Genomic DNA, 20,830 nt, shown 5'->3' with positions numbered 1-20,830 from the left:
TGTCTCGCCTGTGTGTGTGTATAGTCGTGCACCCTTCGCAAAGGGCTGCGAACCGGATTTCGTGCGCTTGATTCCACCCCACACACATGCACACAATAGGAGCGTGCGTAAAAAGTGAGCACACGCACGCGAACGCACTCGGCATCTCTGTCCGAGATTAATAATTCGAGGGCGAGCGTGTTTTTATAATGACCATATGCCGTCGACGCACATGCCGTTTTTCCTAGTTGTGTATAGAGCACAACCAAAACGCACGCAATACAACCACCGCGTGTTTCTAGTTTTCTAATGCACGCCGGCCGCGCATATTAATTACCATCGAGCAATATGAAAATTGTACGCGTATGCATATGGCACACCCTTCGGTTATAGAAACAGGACGCAGGCTGCAATCTTACCTGTGCATTATCGAAAATTACTCTGAAACGCACCGTTGCACTGCCGAAGCCACTTTGAAACAATTTCAAAATGGTTGCCGTTGAAACAACTGCAATTACAGTTTCCTGTAATTTTTGTTACCTTCATACAGAGTGTCGCCTGCGGTTGTATATGTTTTAGCATGGCTAAAAATACCAAACGCGGTCAAAGCATAGCACAATCAACAATTGCATGAATTCTTGATGATTGCGCTAAGACAACGCGAGATTTCTCGCTGTGCGATAGGAAGCGCGAGCGTCCGGGGAAATAATCGATGAGGAAACAAGCAGCGTCGACGTGCGGCGCGCCTGCGCCGTCTGCGCACACATGTCCGGCACGCGCGCGCGCGCGCCTCGCATTCTACCGAGCGTCAGAAATTTTTAGTATGAGTTTGCCTGGCGTCGGTGGAGGCTGTGCGCGGTGTATGCCCCACTTTTATTTTTTCTGTACCCTTTTTCTTTAGTTTCGATTTCGCGTGCGACGTTTACCATCATCGAGTTATTGGGTGCGCGCTGCGTCAGTGACACCAACGAGAGATTCGGACCTGTGCAATACTTTCAACAGCAAAAAACGGCAACACAACACCAACAACCAACGTATAATATACAGTGAGAGCGCGCAGGCAGCACGTTGCAGCGGCGTTCACGGCGTTTTTACCTTGTTACGGCGCGCAGAGCGACAGAGAAGCAGATCGGGCTCGCGACCGACCGTCGTCCGCGCGGTCCGCACGCCTTTTTTTTTATCATCGGCTGCACACGCCGAACGATAAAACTAGTTTTTATTGTGCTCCGTGAGTGCGACCACTTTACTACGATTCCGGCCAGCTACTTCAAGTATTATTAAATTCGCACGCGTGCGAATCCACCCCGGAATTAATCACTCTTCAATTCGGTAAGCAGCCAGCAGGCGACACTCGTATATCAATAGTTTTGTTTTCGCGGTTTGTTTATCTGTGTGCGCATGCGCGGATGCGTCACGCTGTCATTTCAAACTTACGCACATGGCGTAAAACTTTTTAAATTTGTGATATCCGCTAAAATATTGCATCATTCAACCCCTATTGGCAGTGTTTGATTGCGTCTTCTTTCTCTGTGATCGAAAAGGGGAAATATCATGATGCAAATCACCCCCTTGCGCACTCTCACTACTACTACACACGCATACATTTACACCCCTTGGGTTGAGTCCGCGGCCGCGGCGTCCCCTTCGCTGCGGACAGGTCTGTGTCGATTCGTTTCGTTTCGTGCAAATGTAAATCGTGAGTGTTTGTTTCGAGCGCGCCATGCCGCTCGAGGGATGATGCTTAATGGCCGCCGCCATCGGGGTGCGAGACTGCGAGATGCTCGACGGACAGCCGAGGGTGAAAGTACTTGTACTCTACTACTACCACTAGTTTGGATACTGATGTGATGGTGGTTCAGTTTTAGTGAGGGTGAATTGAATGACGAATTCGATGAGAACAGTACATCACTAACGTTATTATCAATAGGGGTTGGTTTAATGAGTTAAGTCTTGTTAAGAAGACTCGGTTAAAAAAGGACTATTGTAGTGGTAAAATTATTTTGCAATTACTCGAAAACTAATTCATGTAAATCAATTATTTCTTCAGGAAATTATTCAGAGTTTAATTCTGCATCTGAATATATAATTATTTAGTTGAAATCACATTTAGGTCAAAAGTTATTGAAGAATTTGTAGAAATTTTGAAAGTTTTTCATAGTAAAAGTTTAATTGTTTATAATTTTTCGAGAAATAATCCGATTTTGATAATTTTTACGTTACTTGGTGCATAATTTAATTAAGAATATATTCCTGAAAGAATTATAGTTTTATCGAGATAAGTTTTTGATTAATTAAAGATTTTGTACACAAAAACATCTAATTTGAAATATTCTTACTAAATTTTCTTTTAAAACACTAAAATTTTGCTTTGCAATCATTAAAATCAACTCTTTATATAAAACTAAGTTAAATTACACTTTCTACTACAATATATGCTAATATTATAATGAAATTAATTACTGCATGTTAAATATTCAACTTCAAACCACAAAAATGTGTCTTTTGTGTTTCACTTGCATAGTTTCGCAAATAGTTGAAAATCCAACGTGTGTCCCAAACACATTTCCCGACCGGTGTGCTCGCGCACGTTTTCCTCAACCACAGCGACCAGGAATACCTCGAATCGCGTAAAAATAGCCGAACGCAAACGTGGTGACATCATCGCGCCAGCGTGCTCCAAAAAAGCCAAAAATGCGCCGTAAAAAGTGCAACCGGCAAACAACGCACGCGCCCTTGACACACGAGACACATTCATTCAATAAAACTAATTAAGAACACATCACATCCATCAACAAATCAACAAAATCAACAAAAAAACAAAAATTTCATAAAAAAATAAAAATTACAAAAAAAAACGTTAAACTTTCTGTTATCGCTGCCGACGATGACGCCGCCGACTTCCGCACGTTGTAAAATACCCAACTAATATATAACTAGGTATAAATTATAAATATCTAGTGAGAAATAGCGCGAAGTGAGAAGTTCTCTGAGTTATTATAGGCTGTGTACGCCGCGTAACATTTGTAACATTTTTAATGCGCTAGTTTTATTAAAGTGCTCCGCTCCGTGCGCATTATGCACATCCGTACATATATCACGGATATGTGTGTATGTGTGTGTGTACACAGTGCACGCGTCGTGTTATGAACGTGCATGCATAATAAGCGATTCATACGTCGCACAAAAAGCGTGCGCGGCTGTAGTTGTACATCGTGTACTCCTAGGCTATGCGCGGACATCGATATGAAAATTTCGGTTTATTTTTAGTCGCTCTCTATCTATTTCGGGACAAAGAAGCTGCGTATACACAAATCCCTAAAATGTTGCGTACGCCATCCTGCAACACGCAAAGATTTAAGGAAATATCATTATTTTGTTATTATATTAAAAATAAATTGTCGTAAAATGTGTGTATTCACTTGCCGTGCAAATATTTTACTTGATTATCGGATGAAACACGCACGATATCAATGTTTACTATTTACTATGAACACATATACGTGTTGTATTGTTGTATAGTAATGAAATGCATTTGTTTACCTTTCGCTTTTGCAGAAGATTTAAGTTAATCTTCTCGTCACGGAAGCGCACGCTTCTAACACCACGTCGTTCAAACTGAAGCTTGACGAAGTCACCACCAGCATGATGTCGAACGGGCTGGACGCAGGCGTCGTGGGCCAGCAGAACGGCGGCAATAATGGCCAGAGTGGCGGCGGTGGCGGTGGCGGCGGCGGTGGCCAAGAGGAATCCAAGACCAATTTGATCGTCAACTACCTGCCGCAGACGATGACGCAGGAGGAGATTCGCTCGCTGTTTTCCAGCATCGGCGAGGTGGAGAGCTGCAAATTGATTCGCGATAAAGTCACAGGTAATTTCACAATATTTATTTATTAAAATGGAGATTTAAAGATGGAGGAAAACGAGCTGATTGTGCCGACATGTGCTGAGCATGTAGGTCCGTTTTGTTTTTGTTTTCGCGTGTGAAATTGAAGAAAAATGCGTGCGATGCGCGCGACAAGCGAAAACTTCGAGCGGTGGCGAGGAAAGAAAACGATTTATATAGAGGGGTTTAGTAGTTTTTTATTACCAGGTGGTCTGGAGATGAAAATAACTACTACTACTACACACTATACGCACCCTTAGAGTTGTGTCCTTGTTGATGATGACGATGACGTTTTGTAGTTGTCTACACAACGCGGATGAGTCAGAAGCACGTGTGCAGTTGATGTATAAGTGGGGGAGCATAAAGTGCTACCTATTTACTGTATGCGATGTGATGTGAATCGTTTTCTTTCCGAACGCCCTCGATTTTTTGTCGATTGGCGCACGTCGCGTGATTTCATTTTTGCAACAAGAAAAGAAAAAACCTTCGCTGCCCCGCGCCGATTTTTGTTTATTAATAGGTCGTTTTTGCAATTTTCTATTGCCTACAGTTCCGCTCGGAGAATTGAGTAGTCCGTTGGTTACAGGGCAAAGCTTGGGCTACGGATTCGTTAATTACCATCGCCCAGAAGACGCCGAAAAGGCGATTAATACCTTAAACGGTCTCAGACTGCAAAACAAAACTATCAAGGTATGCAACCCATTTTACTCCACACAACCACCATCACCGCCATATGTTATTATGCTTTTTTATTTCTCACACACAGTTTCTCATTCATATAATTCATAGTTTGATTTCTCGTAGGCGTTAGATACGTTTCGGAATTTTATCGTTTTTGTTTGTTTCATTTCCACCCTCGTGCCCAGGTGTCGTACGCCAGGCCTAGCTCGGAGGCGATCAAGGGCGCCAATCTGTACGTGTCCGGCCTGCCGAAGAACATGGCGCAGCAGGACCTCGAGTCGCTCTTCAGCCCCTTCGGCCGCATCATCACCTCGCGCATCCTCTGCGACAACATCACAGGTAAACCAACCGCCCCAATGCTCACCTATCTACATCGACGCAGCTCGTTTGCCACATACATTTCAACCATACGATATAAATCTATACATCAACATACAGCGCGGTTTGATTATTTTTTAGTTATTTTTGAGAAATTAATTTCGATATTGATCGGATGAATGTGGTTGGCTAATATATAGTAGCTTTCTTTGACTTTTTAAAGACTCGACTGGACGTGACACATGATGATGAGACACGTGAATTTTTTGATTTTATTATTATTTTGGTTGTGCGCGCGAGATTGCGAATGCGAATTTGGAATGCCTGTAGTGTTTATTAAGCGAGCGTAACTACTCGACGGAGAGAGATATATATATAATTTCAAAACGCCCATTATTATTATTATTGTTGTTATTATTATTATTATATTATTGTCTTACTGTACCTATATTTTGCGTTTTTTTCTTCTCTTCCCTAGTACGTCAATTTGTCACGGGGGCCGGAGAGAATTTGCCTGGTACGTACCACACCCATCTCTCTACATTTGTTTTTCTCTGTGCAAAGCAAATATTAACGATAAAAATTAACGCTGGAAAGAGCTGTAGCTAAAAAAGACACCCCATCTTACACAAATTACAAGTCACCAGAAATATCCACTCGGCGTGCGATCGAATAAATAAATAACCGCGAGAGAGGAATCAAAACTATTTGTTGACGAGCCAAAATAAAAAGAAAGAATAATGTGTCACTTACAACCCCCCAGCCCCTTTGAAATGACGAAGTCTGTTTTGAGTTCGTTGGTTTCAGTTGCGTTTCAGTTGGACCCTGCTACTTCCGAGGAGAATTGCGCGCGTATTGTGTGACGCTTTGTTATATTATATTAATTGATATATATATATTGATGTCGTTCTATTGTTTTTGTTTTTATCTCTACGTTTACAACCAGTGTATGTGATTATGCACCGTGGCATGATGTGAGTTTTGATTTCGATGCGTTGCTGGTTATTTATTTATTTGATGGACGTTTCTCATTTGTTTTTACACCACCTCTCACACAAGATATATGCGCCGATATATTGACCCCAAGCATAGTGACTTGTAAGAAATCTGTGGGCCGCGCGGTGCGCGCGTGAGAAATGCGATTAATTAGCAAAGCGAGCGCGCGCGCGCGTCGCGCGAATGCCGATTGCACGTGCCAAACATTAAATACAACACACCTACACTTGATATATACATACATGTGCATACATTTACACACACGAGCGCGATGCAGTCGAGTGCCGGACAATGCAATGAGAGTGGTAACGTTTTTCATGTAGGTCTTTCCAAAGGAGTCGGATTTATTCGCTTCGACCAGCGCATGGAGGCGGAGCGCGCCATCCAGGAGCTCAACGGGACCATTCCGAAGGGCTCGACTGAACCCATCACCGTCAAGTTCGCCAATAATCCGAGCAACAACAACAAAGCCATCCCGCCGCTTGCTGCTTATCTTGCGCCGCAGGCCACACGACGGTTTCCTGGACCTATTCATCATCCAACAGGACGTTTCAGGTATTATTTTATCTTCATCTCTATGTTTTTGTGTGTGAATTGTGTTGTAATTTGTGTTTATGATGATTGTAGGTATTCTCCGCTGGCCGGAGACCTCTTGGCCAATTCAATGCTGCCGGGCAACGCGATGAACGGCTCCGGCTGGTGTATATTCGTCTATAACCTAGCGCCGGAGACCGAGGAGAATGTGCTGTGGCAACTGTTTGGGCCATTCGGCGCCGTGCAGAGCGTGAAGGTGATCCGCGACCTGCAGACGAACAAGTGCAAGGGCTTCGGCTTCGTGACGATGACAAACTACGACGAAGCGGTGGTGGCCATCCAGTCGCTCAACGGCTACACGCTCGGCAACCGCGTGCTGCAGGTCAGCTTCAAGACCAACAAGAGCAAGACGACATAGACGCCCGCGCGGCCGCCACGCCCCGCGCCCGGCCGCCCGTCTCGCGCCGCCTCCCGCTCTAGTATTTAATTTTAACTTATTACTCTCACTCTGTCTGACCGACCACCACCAAACTACTAACAACAACAACAGCAACAACTCTTGATGATACGCAACGTAAGTGATTCTGATCTGTTGGATGATGAGGAGATTGCAAATGGGAGGACAGCGGATGACGCGGGCGTGCTGGGCCACACAACCCCATCACACCCCCCAACTCTCTCTCTCTCTCTCTCATACACACATATACACACACTGCGAATAACGGCAAACCTCATAGAGGCTTGATGTACTTATGTAATAAATTCGATGCTAGTCACGAAGAGACGCGAGGCAGGAATCGCGTTCCTCACATAGCAAAAATTCATAATAATAGACAAATATGACGATTACGATGAGATTACAGAACGAAGCGGTTGACACAATATGCAACCGGATACCAAATAACGAATGCAGCAGTAGTAGAATGGGCAAAAGCCCGAGGGAAGAACGATCTGTACAGACTAAATATTCGTGCCATCGCCCCACCAAGGGGCCCAAACATGAAGTAAAGCGAACCCAAAGATAGCTTACAGATTTTTGCATATAGTAAATTATAATTATAGTATTTATTCACAACCCTCTTTTCCGTAATGTGTTTCATTTGATTTTTGAGTTCTCTAGTATTCGATTAATTTTACTTTTAAACTTATATTTATATGTACGTGTTTTGTGTATTTATAATATGCATATATCGCTAGTCTCACGGGCGGCGCCGAGGCGGCGTCGCTCGGCCACGCGCTGCCGCCGCCACCGCGAGTGAAACTCGGCTGTGCGCGCGCGCGCGCGCGCTGGCAAAAGAATTTTCTTGTGTGTTTTGTGTTTGTTCAGTTACACGAATATTAAATTTATTTCTAACCACCGACACAGTTAGGCTACTCGTAACTTTTTCAAAATTTGAAAATGTCCAAGACAAAGAATATATATAGATATATATATTATACCTAGAAGAGGCGTGAGAAGGAAGACGTATTCGTAAGTGCGAGCCACGACACTATTTAATTTATGAATCATCTCACTGAGAATCATTAATAATTTATATTTCTACACACATACACACACACACATATATTTAACTGCGACCCGATAGACAACAATCTCCGATTTATTTTTGGTATAGATTTGGTTTGATTTATTTCTAATTTATATTATGATTTTGTTTCATTTTTGCGCTCTATGCAACTCCTTTTTTTATTATATGATTTTGTTTGTATTTTCATTTGCTCTTCATTTCGAGAAGTCATCAATTTCTTAGTTTATAAAAGGGTTTATTTTCTGACCGATTCTGAACAACTAATTTCGAATTATACTTGTAAAAAACGTTTCGTTGTGTTTTTTATTTTCTATATGATTTCTTTGTGTTGGTGTTTCTGTTTTGTTTTTATGTTTTAGTTTTGTGTTTCTCTCGCGCGATCGAAGCGTTGATTGCTTCCTCAGCGTATTGTGGCAATACTCTTTAGTGCAATACACGTGACATGACAAACAAAATGGACGCTGAGGGAGCAGCACCGGCCGCTGAACAAAACCCTTGATAAATGAAAACCAAGCTAAACGAGAAGTAACCAACCGACTTCCACTGAAGAATAACTATTTTTTATAAGAGACCATGTACCTTTTAACACTAAAAACGCTAATGAAAAGGAACAACATAGATTATACGTACTAAACCAAATGGCTACGAAAACAAAGAAACCGCAAACAGTCGCGCAGCTTTTATACACGCGACTCTTATTAAATACTTGAAGTGAAAAGTGAAACGCACAGGGTGGATTCAAGTGACGAATTCAAGCCCACAAAAGGAAACCGATAGCAGCTGAGGAGAATACGTGTACATGTACATAGAGATGAAAAGTTTAGACACACTCACACCGAGCCCGAATTGCATTGATAGCGAAATTTCAGAGATTTATTGTTGCGCGATGAGAAGGACGACAGACAGGTATTTTTAGGAACGTGGCGCACCACAACGTTATTAACGCCCCCCCAGGTGCATCTCCGCCTGTGATAGATAGAAAAAAAGCCGCGGAGATTTCATTTTCAGACGGCGCAGAGATATTACACAATCAAGATGTAAACAACTTAAGAAAACACCAAACACACACTAATTGCGAACAACTAACCAACTTACAAAACGCAGACGAGCGAAACCCGAACAAACAAAAAACGATAGAACAATTAATAGGACAAATGAATGCAAATTATATATAAATATAAAATTTTACCAAAAAAAAAACACTAAACCAAAAACAATTTTGAAGAGATGCAAGAGTATTGACGAGTATTGAGATAAATGGAAATTTAAAATACTAACATATATTAATAGCGTATACATTGAATAATTATTATAGACGTATTTAGACAAATGTATTTAAAGCATTTAAATTTTTCGTATTTGAATTTTACCTCTCTTATTACATTACGGAGTAAAGAAAAAAAAATGAACAAAACAAAAACATCACAAGACATTTTTACACACGACATCTCTCACTCTCTTCGTAATTCGTAAATGATTCAAAGTCCGAACTGGTTTGCGAGTTTTTCTCAAAATGTTTCATTTGCTACACAACCACAAGTTCACACACACAGCAGACACACATTGACTTCGGGAGTGTTTTTTCGAGGACGCGTTGCATCGCGATGTGAAAATGCTTTAACATTTTAAACCCTCACCGTGAAAATATTTGTAAAGTTGATGAACTGACGATGAGACACTGCGCGATCTGCCAATAGTTGTAAATATTTCGCGATGCAACGCGTTGCGGATTGATTGAAGGATGATGATGATGGCGAAGACAAAATGGAGCACAAATCTAGCACTAGTATTGTTATTAAAGATATCCACGGATATTTGACAGGGAGGGATGAACATACGAATGCCGGCGGCATTATTTTTGGCCTAAAGTGAAACTCTTGTAGACTATAAATGTATTAATCAACCACACACTGAACAACGATATTCAAATTGATATATAGCGATTATATGAAGCGAAATGTTTCAAAACGGGCGCAAAATGATGATGAACAAAAGGTATGACAAGCAGCAGCAAAATGCAGCAACAACAGCGGTTTTCGTTTGGTTTTCGATTAGCTACACGCGTTTTTTGTTTCGCGCAGCACTCACACACAATAACTCGTGATTTTGCTTGATCTTTTCCACACCACCACCCCGCACCCCCTACCATCGTACACACACACACACATTCAACACGATTTTTTAAAACAGTGACAGTGAACACACATACCTACAACAAAACAAATATTACGTATCACTAAAAAAAAAACTCTCTCTTTAAAACGAGACTTAACTCTTTGTGTGTTGTGTAGACCTCTTAGTATAAGTGTAATATAGTCATATTCCTATCGGTTACTTTCTCTAAGTGTGTAGCTGTTGTGTTGCGAGACAAAGCTCCAGACGCACGCGCGGTGTGATGCACACATAATTGAGCGCTATTAAAATGGCGTCGGGCGGAAGTAAATGAATGGAAAAAAAACGAGGCGAGTGACTGGAGCGTTGTCTCTCCCGGACGCGGCCATGCGCACGCGTCCAGCCCGACGGAAGTACCCGTCGGGCCATAGCTCAAATATTGTTGTGACGAGATGCATTCCATTTATTAAACCAAAAAAGTGAAGAAGCGGAAGTGAAGCAAACCACTGATATTCTATATACATATTTATATCTTCATCCGAGACTATGCGCTATGAGGAAAAGCCCATTAAGAAACATATATCTATCTGTTTTCATAAATGATAATGGTGGTTATTATTATATATAAACGAGTGCAAAAGTTATATGTACAGAGGTTATAATTATTAGGAAGTACAGTACCTCATAAAACTGTAATTCATGCAATAACTTATTATAAGAAAGTTCTTATTACAATATACATACCTTAGCTTTTAGCGTAAGTGGCAAAAGGAAACAAAAACCATGCAAAAAAACAACAACAACAAAAACGAACTTACCCACCAAAGAAATGGCGAACGACGACACACGTGACGACAACGATGATGTTGGGAGTGTCGCATGCGGAGCGCAGACAAATTGATCACGGCGACACTTCCACGTTTTGATCCTTTTTATTTTCTATACGGCGTCGATGAACTTGTTCGAATTCACCGAATACCGGACAGATAGATGTACGTAATGGCCGCCGCGTCCGCGCGCGCATGCGCGCACTCCCGGCTATCCGATGCGAAGTACTGACAGTTGCATGCGATCGGCATTAACAAACAGTTGCCACCCAACATTACACACCACGTTTGTAGTGACATATCAGCGGACCGCCGCCGAAAATGCAACGATGCATCGAAGAGTAAAGTAAAAAACGTAAACACGCAGAAGTGCAGGTGCAAAAGCAGCAAGTCTCGTTCGTATTCCTAACCCCCACCCGATTCCCCAAAACACCGCCATTACCACAAACAAACCAATGCAAAAAAAAGATAAAACAGTAATGCTTTCGAACGCGACATTATTTAAACATTAACAAAGAACGCATACTTACAACTTAATTATTAACTCTCTATCTCTCTATCTTTTATTATATTAATTAATTATCTTAACTTTAAGTCGTATATTACGGTACCCTCTATTATATTCTCATTCATTGCGCATAATACATTAATTACCCATAAACGATATTGTATGTATTATTCAATTGTTATAATTAATGTCATTTTCTTTGCTTATTGTCCAGTGTCATAATGGTAAACAAACAATTTGTGTGTATTAATTGTCATTTTTAATCTCTCTCTATAAACGAAGAAACAAGAAAAAAACAAACAAGCAGCAGACAAGCGGCAGGTTTCATGTTATAAAAATATTATGAAGAAAACTAATTGACGTTAGTTGTTGTTAGTCAACTTATAAAAGTAGGAATATGTTTTCATTACGAGGCGTAACACAAGATGGCGACCCCCCTACAATGCTACAAACGCGCGCAAAACAACCAACAACAACAAAAAAAAATGCAAGCAACAATCATATTACGATAGATTACCTTCGGGATGCGATCAATTTTACACCCCATCACTGCTTTACACAACCATACACATATTCTGTGACGAAAAAGCATAGCGAGACGCGTTCACGTTTTTGGAACGCCAGTCGGTTTATAGTATTGTAGCGCAAACGTACAATTTATACAAATTCTACAAAGAAGATGCGCGCATTTATGTACAAGTACAACTTCCTCGGTTTATATACAGAAATGGTGTCGGATGATGCGAAGGCGTGACGTTAATTGTTGGCACTGGACACGAGCAAACAACTCTATATCTAGTATGCATGTTTAATTGAACATTTTGTATAAAACGAAAAATACTAATATAAATTCAAATCGGCAGTGTTTATATATATACAACAGAGAAAATAAAAAACACAACACACGAGCGTTGGTAAACAACACGCGCAAAAAAAAAAAAACGATGAAATGAAACAAATTGAGGATTTAAATTCTAATGAAAACGAAAACAATCGAAACTTAAAAATTCCAACACATTATTAGAACTGTCCGCTTCGGCCGTGACGTATAAAAACTGATATTGCACATACGAAGAAAACGAAATTTTAGATGAAAACAAAAAAGTAACTAATGCGGAGATACCAGAGGAAAACATTGTACAATGACGAAAATTCCAGACTAGTTGGTGTAATGCAATGCAATATTTGTACTTTTCCATGTTGACAGAACTCAATACAATAAATTATAAAAACTTCATTACCACTAATATCAAATTACGAACGGTTTTGTTCATTTTCTCTTCTTCCCCTCAAGAATACTCTTGGTTTCTTTCTGTTAATAATATATTACTTACAAAGTTTAGGTTTACATTAAAATTTCTGTTCGCATACTTACTTAATTTAATACTTTATGTTAATCTTAACGGAATTGATGATAACTAATCCGTAGGCCAATGCAATCCATGCCAATCTCGGCCACTTCGCAGACATTGCAAACGTTACCCTTGTATTGTGGGATATAAGACGCGCCACACAGCGGGCATTTCTCTTCGGGTTTTCCTCTGTATATTGGCTTGTACGAGTATGCGCAGAGATTGAACGGATTGTGCTCATCATAACCTAGTTTAAACTCGTCTGTGGGATTGGATTCGCATGCTTGCAGGATTTTTCTCGCTTGTTGGGAGACTTCTGCCCTAGGACCCAAGTCTAATAAGCGTTTTGCAAACGATGACGCTGTCTTGTAGTTCTTTAACTTGAAGAACATATTCAGGGCGGTTCTAAGGGTTAGAATTTGATGAATAGGTTGGAGGTTACAATGTGTGAAATACGCCGCCATTTCGCATTGGCGTTCTTGTTCCTCTGCTGTTGTTTTCGGTAGAGTTTTCCGAAGTGTTTCCATTTTGAGACCTACCACATACTCTCGGCATATTTTAAGCAGTTGTTGTGCTTCGGATATTTCCTGTTTTGTATCCACAACTAGTAATGTGACTTGCAGCATGAGCGCTTGCATCTTTTCAATGGCTTCCGTGAATTTCCCACCGGTTGTGAGTTGGTAACAAACCTGTAAGTTCTGTACAAGATCCGATAGTTTTATGGAAACGACCGGAAGTTGTCCTTTTGCACCAACGTCTTTTCCACTCCGTTGTGGATAACTAAAGTTGGGCGGAATGTGTTGCTGCCAGGAACTTACCGTTCGCGAACTGCCAAACATATCTAGGAAACATTTTCGGTACGGTAAAAAGTTTACAACACCAATTTGTGAGTTGAGTAATCTCGCAGCGGATTCAAAACTGCCAGCCATTACATGATCAGCAGGAAGTTCGGAATTTTTAGTCCAGATGGCAGACTGGGAAGGACCTTGGGTGGGTAAGTGAATATAAGCATCTCCTTGGGTCGAGGGTTGTGAGGGACCAAGATCGGGTATTTCAAGATCAGCATCTTCCACGTCCCAACCACCTTCACCATCACCGGAGGCAGATTCTGTGCGTTTTTTAGTATCTTCCAGGGGATCAATGTCTTCATCATCGTCGGCCCAACCACCTTCCGCATCGCCGATATCCACATCCAAATTGGGATCAACTTCGAGTGCAGGCATGTTGGCTGCTTTCTTCAGTGAAGCATTTTCGAAGAAACCCTTTACAAAAACAAAAAAAAAAACGCAAGAATATTAATTAATAGAATTAAAATAATTAAAAATATTATTTACCCTGCTGACAGTCAACAAAGGCCAATTATTCTCAGCTTCCTGTATTGGTGGTGGAGGTCTTAAAAATTTGGCATTTGGTAAGACATCCGGCACGGGTTTATCTCCGAAAGTCTCCTTTAACTCTTCAGCAGCTTCTGTCATACCGTGCGTAGCGGCAGTCAAATAAGCCAATGAATTTAGGTTAGCACCCTTCAAGATCTTCACCCTTTCTTCAACATCGCCTAAGAGTAACGCTCCATGGTACTGCGCAGAGCGCTCTTTCCTAATCTCAGCAATCTTCGTCATCTTCCTCAACTTTTCTAAATTACCAGTGATCAAATACAAGAAAGACAATTTATCAAAACTCTTCGTACGCTGGTAGCACATCTCTACAACTTGATGATTGCCTTGCATAAGTGCTGCTTCCGCTAGTTTCTCCCAACACGCCGGATTGTTCAACGACTTGGCCGCTTCCAACGCAATCTCAATATTGCCACACTCCAACGCAAGCGCGAAAATAGTTTTATCATCTTTAACAAAATGCAGAGCCACCTCAGGATAACCTTTCTTCTGCAGATAGGAAATAATAGCCTGTCCGACAAGACGTGCATTGCGTACGATGTACAAAACTTCTTCATAATCATGATTAATCAACGCCAGTTTGAATTTATACTCAGTGGGATCAATAGTCAACACTCGCGGGCGACATTCACGATCAAGACAGAAGAGACTGTTGCCTTTAACGCGTGTTATATAAATCGGTAAATCCAGAGTGCGGATGATGCCATTATCTCTGCAATAATGACCAAGCAATGAAGAATGTGGTCGTTGATATTTTAATCTCGGACTTACCCGTTGTTGAGGACGTATTTTATGTGATTGCTGGTCGTGTAGATGAAGACGCCGGAGTCGTCCCACGCGCCCGACTTGACTTTAATGCTCTCGTAGATTGAGCAGAGTTGTTCCAGCTTGCGGTTGCAGATTGTCACATAATGTTTCGAGAGGAGAGCCACGTGCGACATATCGGCGGACCACACAACGTAACGACAACGCACAACTTTCACTAGGCAATAAAATTATAATAAAAATCAAGATACTATCGACATTTCCATAAAAATACAACTTACATTGTGCTAGCGTCCTCCTCTGTTGGACATCAAACAACGTAACATGATCCATATCCCTCAGGAGTAACATCCCTGTGCCAGCATAGAAGATCTCATCACAATTTGGTGTCTGCACCTTCTTGGTTGTCTCATTTTTAAGATTCTTGATGCTCAACTGCATGTTTCTGTCCAAAACAGCAAATCTATTGCGTGCCACCCATACGGCTGTATTCCCAGCTGATCTCTTGTTATCCATCTCGCTGTAGGACTCGCCCTCGTGCTCCTTGGGGATGGTATAAAGGTCATAGTTGTTTCCGTCGACATTACTCGAGCGAATCGATAGTAAAACAGCGTTTTCCGCCGGGTTGAATGACATACTGTAAATCGGTGTCTTACCCCCACCTCTTAGCGGCATAACAGGTACATCCTTAGATGTAGTGAAGTCTAATTTGCGTACAAAACGTTCTTTTACATAATACAACATATTTCCATGCACAGTGTACGCGGGGCGTTCTCTTTCAAGTTTAAAAATAATCATTCCAGTGTCATGACCAGCCGCGAAGAGGTTAAGCGTTGGGTGGGACGCCAACACCCAGAAACGGTCCTGTTCACGACGGAATGTATGCAAGCAAGTGCGTTTGGACATGTCCCAAATACGAATGCTTTTATCTTCACCATTGGACAAGAGTAATTCTTGTCTAGGGTGGAATAATACACAGGAGACATTGTTGTAATGACCACGGCAGGTGTCTACCTCCCAGGCTTTGGAGTCATTCATCCTCCATAGCTTAACATGTCTATCATCAGCCCCGGAAACAATCAGCGGTAAAGTAGGATGGAATGAAGCCCAATTAACACCACGATCGTGTCCTTCAAGCACATGCTTCACCACAGCATCAGCCTGACCAAAGAGGTCAGTACTCCCAGGATTTTTCAGGTGTTCTTCTAAACCACCAGGACCCGGGGCGACGTTTTTCTTTCTCAAACCGGAAATATCCCACACACGTACAGTCTGATCCAGTGAAGCGCTAACCAATAAATCTTCGGAAGAATGGAAGAGTGCCGCCATCACATAATGATTGTGACCTGTAAGCACGCAGATACATGCTCGTGACTGCCAGTTCCAGATGCGTATAGTCTGGTCATCAGAGGCGGAAACAATCCACGGGTATTCATGATGAAACACTGTGGTACGGATATAGTCCAAGTGTCCCAGGAGGGTAAAGATACAGCGCTTCAATTTGTAGTTCCATACCTGTTATGATGATGAAGGCATGCATAATGTAAACGTAATCAACACAACTCTAAATTAGCATTAATTTTACTTTAATCTTGTAGTCATCTCCGCCGGAGACAAACAGCGGCTGTTGGTTGTGAAAGCATATGCCACGCACAGGCCCGTCATGCTCGTCGAATTTCTCCAACAGGGTGCACATGCGATAGTCCCATAACTGGATGGCACCATTATGCAAACTGCAAGTTCAATGTTAACATTATCTATATGATTAAATTTGTGTAAACCCGTGGGCTAGGTATTAACAAATCGTTGTAAACGCCTAAAACGCTAATTCACATTGACATTTGCTCTCGCGTTTGGTAATTGTATTGCCGAATTGTATTTAAAGAAGGCATGAGTGCGACCCACGATATTTGTTTATTAATCGCGCCAGCGGAACGAGATCATTAACACCGCGGCGGCTGCGAATGTGGAGCAAATGACAAGAGCACAAGCAGCAGGGTTGGGTGTTGGCTGCACGGTGCGTGCGTTGCGGTGGAAAGGTCACTTGGGCATCGTCGGCCATAATTTACATCAAGTGATGACATTTGGGAAAAAATCGAGTTTATTTTGCGCCCGCAGACTTTGCTGATCACTGATCGCCATCCCCAATTGACCTATGCGTGCCCACAACCTTGACAATCTTAATTATTTTGAAAGGATTCATTATTTTCACGCATATCTTATCATAAATCAAGGAATAACCACAAAAAATTAAATAAATTTAAAAAAAGTAAATTTTTTGTTGATATCCAAAGATAATATTAAAAATAATGTCAAATTTCAAAGGATTTATTATTTCCAGATAAAAAATCTCGAAAAACTTCGCAAAATGAAATTTTTTTGATAAAAATTTCATAAAATTTCACAATTTTCCTATATATCAACAGATAATATTAAAAATATAACAAATTTGCAACAAATCTACGCATGTTTTATCATAAATCAATAGAAATTCCCGAAAAACTTTGCAAAATTTAAAATTTTCCAAAAAAACTTCAAAAAAAAATTTTTTTTGTTTATACTAATAGATAATATTAAAAATAACAACAACTTTAAAGACATTAATTATTTCCACTCATATTTTATCATTAATCAAAGAAAACCCTCAAAAAACTTTAGAAATTTAAAAATTTTCATTAAAATTTCCCAAAAATTACAAATTATTATTCATATCAACAAATATTATATATAAAAAAAATAATTTACCAACAATATCCTGGTATATTTTATGTCATTTTATTGTAAGAGTAATTTGTTAATGTAATTAATTTGATTGATGAATGTGTGGTTGAAAATTCCAGAGAAAAAAAACCAGTACACTACGCAGAAGGTGATCTTTAAGCTTTTGGAGGTAACCTTAAGTGCTCTCTTTCCTTCTACAGTAGAAATGTGTATCGAGTGTGAGTATAATATAAGAAAGGACCCGCCCAGGCGGGCGATTGCCAAATTTTGGAGGGACGCGAAGAAAGAAAGATCGAGAGCGCGATTTTCGAGCGATATAAATTGATAATCACTTTGAAAAATTCAGTTCTTTGCCGAGTCGACGCCCGCCGACGAACGTCGCTGTGAGTGAGTGAAAAAAGTGCCATTTTTCTCCATCGGGGTGGAAAAAATAAAAATGTTTTACGTATTTGTAAGTAACCACAACACAAAACGCAATTTAATTTAAATAATCACTTAATTCAAGTTCATAATGATCGATAGTTTATTTATTACCGCAAATTTTGACGACTTTTCTATATAATTTAGACACATCAAACCGCTAATTTAAAATCAATAATAAAAAAAATCAATTCTGACCAGTAATTATCTGTATCAAGGTCGTTTCTTATTATGTTGATAAAATACCGCCTTGGACTTTAAAACTGTTACAGTTTTTTTACGTTATATTTAAAGTATAGTTAAATGTCACTTAAACTTGCGCTACTACAACTTAAGACGGCTTCCTGATTGATTGTGACGCAAGATAATAAATAAATCACATTTTAATTTCTTACCAAATTTGTATGCAAATCACATGAAAAAAAAAAGTCTAAAAAAGCATAAAATTATGAAATGATTAAAAATTGATTAAAAATAAAAATTCATATTCCTGCTCGACTTTAGGGTGCTTGCGCAATGCGCTCAGCGCATATGTGTAATGTATCAAGGTTGCCGAAGACGCCGAAAATGTCACGACATTTACACCAAAATGTGCCTACCAGAAAAACAAGTATTGTTTGTGTGTCGTGGGCCTCAAGTTTTCGGCCTGATCGCATCATAAGTGACATTATGTAACGAGTTATGATGATCAAGATCGCATTTCCAAAAACTCCCGACGTAATTGGAGCATGCATACTTAACTTGCGCAATTTAATTGTTGTCTTTATTTTTAAATTTTAAACAGCTGCCTATAATTTGATGTAAATTACCATCTACAGGTGCTTGCTGTATGCCTTACTGGGCATGCTGCCAATGCAGGGTACCAGCAATACTTCTACTCTGGTTTTCCAACCCCTATTCAACCATCGGTGCAATACCAGCAGTATCAAGCACCTGTAACTTATCAAAGTTATGTGCCTGTTCAGCAACAACATTATATACCTCAGGTGCAGACTTATAACGCTTTTCCGGCTTTCCCTACCCCGCAACACTTTGGATACCAGCAGAGTTTTCCTCAACAGTTTATTTATCACACTCCTACAGAGCAAGTCACACCAGGTATTATTATATAGATTAAATACTTTTAATAAAAAAATAATAAAATTTGATTTTAAGTTGAAGCTGATAAAGCAGTAACTACTCCTGGAAGTACTTCAAGTTCTACTACAACCTCATCTCCTTCTACAACTGAATCTGAATCGGAATCAGCTACCACCCCTGAATATGATGATGTTGAACAAGATGACGAGGCGGTTATCACCAACGCTGTTTTCCGATCTGGTACCACTAATACAAACAACCCTTTGCCTACCCCTGTTAACCCTGTGCAACAAAATGATAATTTCCGTGGATTTGCCTACCAGAATGAGTTTGAGGGTGGTCGCTCGCATTTTGTTTTTATAACTGGTAAGTAAGCAGAGAAAAAAAAACGGAAAAAGTGGTGGGGGTGATGTGTGGTCATAAGATGTCAGATAACTTACCCCCACCACTTTTTGCTGATCGCGCGCAAAATCTCTCAACTTTTTCATTTAACAAAACCTAATCTTAATTCTTTCAGGACCTGAAGCAAATCGTTTCCCTCAATCTCAACCAACCGCCCAAGATCTACCCTCAAGGACTTCAGCATCTGATGCTGTGGATACCGTAGCAACCAAAACTGCATCTACCAACACAAATGACCATTCCCTAGATGCTTTGATTCAATACTTGGAACATCCCCAAGCTGGCGTTCAACGTTTCTATTCTATAAACAACGCTTTGGTCTCACGTCGTGTTGAGGATGAAATTCCAGCACTGCCAGCTTTCCAACCTCATCCATTTGCTAACGTTAGAACGAGCCTGCCTATTACCCAACCAATTTCTCCACTTTTCCCTATCTTAAGATCAAGTTTTCAATTGGATGTACAAACTGTGAAACCTGTAGCCCAAACTGAGAATAAAGAAGCAAAGGAAGAAAAAGAAGAACATCAAGTGTCGGCTAGTAATATCGAAACGAAAAGCGTAGCGCCTGAAACCACAATTGCTGCCACTTCAACCACAACTGCTTCTACAACAGCTGCAGTAACTGAAGAAACTGTCAAAATCTCATCCACTACTCCATCTTCTACTACTACTACTGCAATCACTACTGAAAAAGCAGAGACTAGTACCAAGGAAGAAAAGTCCACAATGGGCACAATCATTGTTGAATAAATAAATAAAAAGCAATAATCAGAAATAAATGTTCAAAACCAGTCATCACACAATAATATAACACACAGTCGGAGAAACCAGTTAAAAAATATCACTATTAGATCTTTAGAATGTAAAAACTATGTAAATATTGAATATATCTTGGAATTAAGAACAAATTCATGTTTGCAATAAACTTATTTATGTTTAAAATAATAAAACAATGTGTTTCCTACCTTGCAAGAACCCAGGGTCTCTTCGGGTGGAAAGATAAACCCTTTACACGGGCTGACTTGGTCTCAAATTTCGTTAACATCGTCGAATTGCAGGCTTACAGCCTGATATCATACGTGTCTGCGGATAAAACATATTTTTAGGTTAGCAAACAATATTTGCCGTTTAAAGTGGTAAAATTGTGGTTCAGGAATGTATAAAATTGATACTTACCAAGGGGCAGTAGTTAGTTAATTGTTTCTTAAAAGGGTTGCACTATTCCCGGTGTATTTGCACTGTTTTTCTGGTTTTCTTGTGTTGTGACAACGGGATAACACGTCACGGCATCCACATCCACATCACAAACGTCGAACAACTGATTTAAAA

General features: G+C 40.4%; 4 protein-coding genes across 14 annotated transcripts in view; 2 read left to right on the top strand and 2 right to left on the bottom strand.

Annotated features, from left to right (window-relative positions):
• Positions 1-448, bottom strand: part of LOC135797531 (cytosolic carboxypeptidase 6) — a 5,467-nt gene extending 5,019 nt beyond the window's left edge. Inside the window, exon 1 of the mRNA XM_065309940.1 lies at positions 399-448. The gene's annotated coding sequence lies outside the window, so the exon portion shown is untranslated. The remainder of the gene's footprint in view (positions 1-398) is intronic.
• Positions 1-12,624, top strand: part of LOC135797537 (ELAV-like protein 3) — a 14,378-nt gene extending 1,754 nt beyond the window's left edge. For 2 of the 10 annotated variants that reach the window (XM_065309948.1, XM_065309946.1), the window contains exons 2-6: positions 3,535-3,847; positions 4,413-4,552; positions 4,729-4,882; positions 5,340-5,378; positions 6,181-12,624. In XM_065309948.1, the coding sequence (XP_065166020.1) occupies positions 3,622-3,847; positions 4,413-4,552; positions 4,729-4,882; positions 5,340-5,378; positions 6,181-6,809 (1,188 nt within the window). In that variant the 5' untranslated portion in view covers positions 3,535-3,621 and the 3' untranslated portion in view covers positions 6,810-12,624. Of the gene's footprint in view, positions 1-796; positions 1,309-3,534; positions 3,848-4,412; positions 4,553-4,728; positions 4,883-5,339; positions 5,379-6,180 lie in introns of those variants that run through there. The other 8 variants (XM_065309955.1, XM_065309954.1, XM_065309952.1 and 5 more) reach the window with 8 other exon arrangements.
• alphaCOP (coatomer subunit alpha) lies at positions 12,520-20,830 on the bottom strand. 2 transcript variants are annotated; one of them, XM_065309933.1, is made up of 8 exons: positions 20,678-20,830; positions 20,467-20,584; positions 16,464-16,611; positions 15,160-16,393; positions 14,885-15,095; positions 14,054-14,825; positions 12,743-13,981; positions 12,520-12,679 (listed from the first exon to the last, which is right to left on the bottom strand). In XM_065309933.1, the coding sequence occupies exons 2-7, from the start codon at positions 20,544-20,546 to the stop codon at positions 12,767-12,769; spliced, it is 3,660 nt and encodes a 1,219-aa protein (XP_065166005.1). In that variant the 5' UTR covers positions 20,547-20,584; positions 20,678-20,830; the 3' UTR covers positions 12,520-12,679; positions 12,743-12,766. The 2 variants fall into 2 exon arrangements, with proteins under 2 accessions (XP_065166005.1, XP_065166004.1); XM_065309932.1 differs by having other exon boundaries at positions 12,673-13,981.
• LOC135797535 (uncharacterized) lies at positions 17,869-20,292 on the top strand. The gene is made up of 4 exons (XM_065309945.1): positions 17,869-18,050; positions 18,838-19,117; positions 19,175-19,465; positions 19,617-20,292. Exons 1-4 carry the CDS (start codon positions 18,036-18,038, stop codon positions 20,249-20,251), a joined length of 1,221 nt encoding a protein of 406 aa, XP_065166017.1. The 5' UTR covers positions 17,869-18,035; the 3' UTR covers positions 20,252-20,292.

Source organism: Atheta coriaria, unplaced genomic scaffold, assembly GCF_025399875.1.
Source record: "Atheta coriaria isolate IRGN ID8LTWV9N9 unplaced genomic scaffold, Caltech_Dcor_3.1 hic_scaffold_8_pilon, whole genome shotgun sequence".
NCBI lineage: Eukaryota > Metazoa > Arthropoda > Insecta > Coleoptera > Staphylinidae > Dalotia > Dalotia coriaria.
Note: the sequence above shows the minus strand (reverse complement) of the source record. Positions and strands in the feature narration are given on the sequence as shown.

What these genes read in the sequence shown, in the direction of transcription:
- LOC135797535 (XM_065309945.1), top strand. An exon ending in TACAGAGCAAGTCACACCAG is followed by an intron (nt 19,118 to 19,174) that starts GTATTATTATAT and finishes TTTGATTTTAAG; the next exon opens with TTGAAGCTGATAAAGCAGTA. An exon ending in GCATTTTGTTTTTATAACTG is followed by an intron (nt 19,466 to 19,616) that starts GTAAGTAAGCAG and finishes TAATTCTTTCAG; the next exon opens with GACCTGAAGCAAATCGTTTC.
- alphaCOP (XM_065309933.1), bottom strand. Translation starts at nt 20,546, where the DNA reads ATGTTAACGAAATTTGAGACCAAGTCAGCCCGTGTAAAGGGTTTATCT. An exon ending in GAGATGACTACAAGATTAAA is followed by an intron (nt 16,394 to 16,463) that starts GTAAAATTAATG and finishes TCATCATAACAG; the next exon opens with GTATGGAACTACAAATTGAA. An exon ending in AAATACGTCCTCAACAACGG is followed by an intron (nt 14,826 to 14,884) that starts GTAAGTCCGAGA and finishes TCATTATTGCAG; the next exon opens with AGATAATGGCATCATCCGCA.